Raw genomic sequence first — 4,352 nt, 5'->3', positions numbered from 1 at the left:
TACCTAATTTACGATTTATAATGCATAATACAAAATTACAATTATATATAATTTAACAAAAACAAAATATAGTTTATACATTTTAAGTCATTTAACTCATAAGCCATACACTTCTATAAATATCTTACATTCTTATTATTAAAGCTTTAAGCTAAGTATTTGATCTATAAAGAAGATGATTAAATATAAATAAATACAAATTAAATGAACTTTTAATACAATTGATAAATAAACCATATTATGTAACCATGTAAGTAAAGACAATTGGACATAAAATATAAAAACATATTTATTATAATATTATGCATTAATTAAGTGGGATAATTGGATAAGAATTAACCGTTAACACTGATAACATATTATGTTGCACTAATGCCCGCCAATTTTAATATTTGATCTTGAAATTAAATTAACATAGTAATTGCACGAACCCTGTTTTTTTTAATAACTTGGTGAGTGAGTTTACTGTTATACAATTTAATGTTTGAAAAAACCTTATAAAAAATGTTTAACGGTTTATTGGATTTTTCAAATTATTATATAAAAACATAAATAATAGCTGTCTTATTAAAATATAGTTATGCGCTACCAGCCTTTTACTTCTACTTTAAACAATTTCTATAATTTAAAATGTATGGCACAAAGAAATATTTCGATGTAAGTTGACGAATAAAAATACACATGTTTTGAAGATAAAAATAAAAACACTTAATTAATGAGAGTATCCTGCGTTGAACCAGAAAATAAATTATTACTACCATGGCCGCCAGGGCTGTTCTAGATCTGACTGCTCGTCATCACGTCTATGTTTGGTAACCAGTGCTAGGGGCAGTTCTGGTTGGCTATATGTATCTGTACTATCATCTGTGCTGCCCATTGAATAGCACGATAAAGGTCTATCGGGCATAGGCGACTCAGTATCGGAAGAGTCAGATTGAGTGGACGGCGGTGTTGGTACAATCATAGAAAGGGGTGGTGGCGGTGGTGATGTTTCGGTAGGTCTAGATGGCAAAACTAGAGCAATATCACCGTTGGATAGTCTTGTAGGAACCAGTTGGACTCCACAAGCTGAACCAGTGGTGCCCAATAGTATAGCGCTCTGGTTAGAGTCTAAATGCAATTGCAGATTTGATGTTTCTGGAGGTGTTGAAATAATTTTCGGAGTGTTATTACCACTTTCTTTATTGAAGTATGTGTTCAAGTGCTGCATGAGACGTTTGCGAACATGAGGTTCAAGCCCAGGAAATCGGTTTACTTCATTTGTACACTCAGTAAATCCAGCCTTGAATTTGTTGGCTACTGTGGACTCCGTGGCAGCAGATAAAGCTACATTATGCCTTTGCATGGATTCCAAGTGTTTTACAGTCATTTCTAATATATCTGCTTTTTCCAATTTCGAATGTCTAGCTGGCTATAAAATAAAATTACATTAATAATTTAATATGTTTATACACTTTTCTATTTTTTTTTTCTATTTATACTTACGTCTTTTTTAGTTGCGTCTAGGATTAAAGTCTTTAATTCGTTCAAACAGTTATTTATTCTTGCTCTTCTTTTCTTCTCCATGATTGGTTTGTTACTCTAGAAAAAAAATTGGTACCTTAAGTTAATTTTTGTTCTAATAATCCAGATTAATTAAGTCAGCAATTCTCAAGTCACTTTATAGTTTATTTAAACATTTAAGATTGATACGTCATGGTTTAATTGCAATTCGATTAAAATATATTGAATCCCTTTGTTCCCGTTTAATTAGAAAAAAAACTCAGTAAAAATAGGTTTATCCTTGTCTTCTTGTGTACCTACATTAAAAAAAAATCAACAAAGTTCTATTTATGACCTACGTGAGTGCCGCATCCACAAAATGAATGTATTATGAATGTACACGTTTGCATAAGAAGTTGCCTATACCAAACGCATTACAATATTACGTATCAAAAAATTGTATATGAGATATCAGAACTTATATTTTTTATTATAATAGTGCATTGATACTATTTACATATCCCACTCTGGCAGCCTGGCCAATCTCAAATAGTTTTATAACTAAAGTTATTAAATATAAATGAAAACCATGATGAGTAAATTGTAAATATTATGTTAACCGTTAGCCGTTATAGGAAACAAAATATTACGCTTAGGTGAAACTATTAATAAACTGTTTTTTACATTTTACGTAATTTTCTATTATGATATTGTATACATAATCTTTGTTCTTATTTTTTTTTTTTAAATATCGATGTAAAACGTAAATTTAAATTTGACAAAGACACTAGCCAAGAGTCACTAATGGATGGCTACTTTATTCATACCTTTCATGTCATTACCACTCTCATCATATACACTTATTGTGCGAATTTGTATGGATTGTTTATTATAAAAATATAAAAATAATAATTTGACAAAGAGAAATAAACAAATAGATTAAAATCGTTCTTTTGGCGTCCAAAATTAATTACGTTTATTGTTATATTATAATATAATTTATAAAGCAAGACACAGTGATATTTTTAAGTTTATCTTTGAGTGTGAGAACTTTTTAATGTTTAAATATTGTGTAACGAAGGTTTTTTTTTTGTTATTGGATTTAATCTGAATTTATATAATTCATTAAAATTAAAAATGTTAGATAATCTAATGTAAAAAAAAGTAATTTATAACAAAGTATGTTAGTAATAAAGTATAGCTGGTAAAATATATCATATGAACTTAAAAAAAATTTAAATTAGTAGCAAAAATAAAAAAGTAGTAGAAATAATAAAATAATATTATAATTTTCATAAAAACATAATTTAATAACAAAAACAATGTCTTTTGAAAAACAAAATTCTTGTTTAATCATTGAACTATAGCAACTATAGCAAAGTCTATTGCAATTTATAATGGTTATTGTTACTCTGTAAAGTTATTAGTAGGTATTATTATTTATTTATAGTAGTTATATACTTATTATTACTTATCGGGTACTTTAATATTACTGTTATTGGCAGTTATTCAAATGTGTGATAATATTTATTTAATCCTGACAACCCCACGGCCGGCTTATTGAAGTCAAATCGCATATTTATATTCATCGCCTTAAAAAAAAAATCTAAATCTAAAAACATGTCCAACTTGTACAATCATTTTTTACGTTTTAAAATATTTAAAATACAATAAAATAATTGTAAAAAATGTTTCAAACAGGCACGAATTATTTTGACTTGTTTAGAATAGTAGTACCAACTTCTTACCCACCACCCGACGTCTATAAACTTACCAAAACTGTAAGATCTGTGTGACTCTGTCCAGTCATTGACTATATAGTAACGGGGTAAAAAAATTACGTAATTTTTTTTATATTCTACAACCGAAAACCCACAGTGAAAATCGCGGTTTATTTATGAATTAATCTATATAAAGCAACGCGTAAGCATTATATAAATAATATTGTGTTCAACTCACCCGTCGATTGTTTTCGTTTATCTTCTTTTGGCTGCACACGTCAGAGGCCAGAGGTGAGCGTTGCGACTGCAGCGGATCGTCGTCCGCTGCTCCGGAAGTCATGGTTATTTTTTTCTTCAAAATAACGATACTCAAAAAACGTAAAAACGAAGACGATAAACGATCGAAACGGAAAATAAAATCTTCCGGTGCGGAACACCAAGTTTGCAGACTTCCGTGCTGCGAGTGCTACTCGAGCGCGCGCGCGCGCGCGTGTACACGATACGGACGAGACGGAGGACCACCGGGTGGCGACGCGTGTCGGTGCGAGCTGCTGCCGAAGAGTGGACGCGACGCGGTCGTCACTTGGCGCTTCCGTGCCGAAAACCAGCGGAATGAAGACGGTCGCGCGCGCGTTCAAACTCGCACACGCGCACGCACACACACGCACACGCGCGCAACACATGCACGCGCGCACAACCACGCGCATACATCAAACGCGCGCGCGAGCCACGGGGCGGGCACACGCACAGGTGCTATTGCGGGACGACAGACCGCCGCCTCTGTGGTGGGGGGACCTGTTGCTCGTGACCGTCGCGCGACCCGTCACCGCATCCGAAGGGCGACTCGCCGCCGCCCCTCCGCCCATGTGTTATGTTATTTACTTGTTATTATTGTTTATTTATTGTTATCATCGTCATTATTATTATTATTGTTATTACTTGCCCACTATCGTACCACCGCAAATACGACAGTACGACGGTGTATGCGACTAACACGGGTAAAGGCGAAACGCAAATATTCCGCGGACGAATGAGGCTGCGGGGATAATATTTTTGTTAGCTTAGGATTTCCGTTTGTCGCCTTGGCAAAACACACCACGGTCCCCCGCCGTGACGGTTTGTTAATATAATACTTTATCGTTATTATAT

The 4,352-nt window shown here is 33.5% G+C and overlaps 1 protein-coding gene across 1 annotated transcript; it reads right to left on the bottom strand.

Moving 5' to 3' along the window:
* Positions 1–491: 491 nt before the first annotated feature.
* Positions 492–3,850, bottom strand: LOC100163408 (protein hairy). Its single transcript, XM_001949650.5, has 3 exons — positions 3,442–3,850; positions 1,486–1,581; positions 492–1,411 (listed from the first exon to the last, which is right to left on the bottom strand). The coding sequence occupies exons 1-3, from the start codon at positions 3,541–3,543 to the stop codon at positions 755–757; spliced, it is 855 nt and encodes a 284-aa protein (XP_001949685.1). The 5' UTR covers positions 3,544–3,850; the 3' UTR covers positions 492–754.
* Between the last annotated feature and the right edge of the window lie 502 nt (positions 3,851–4,352).

The sequence above is a fragment of the Acyrthosiphon pisum genome, chromosome A1, assembly GCF_005508785.2.
Source record: "Acyrthosiphon pisum isolate AL4f chromosome A1, pea_aphid_22Mar2018_4r6ur, whole genome shotgun sequence".
NCBI classification, from domain to species: domain Eukaryota; kingdom Metazoa; phylum Arthropoda; class Insecta; order Hemiptera; family Aphididae; genus Acyrthosiphon; species Acyrthosiphon pisum.
This window is presented reverse-complemented; position numbering and strand designations above follow the sequence as displayed.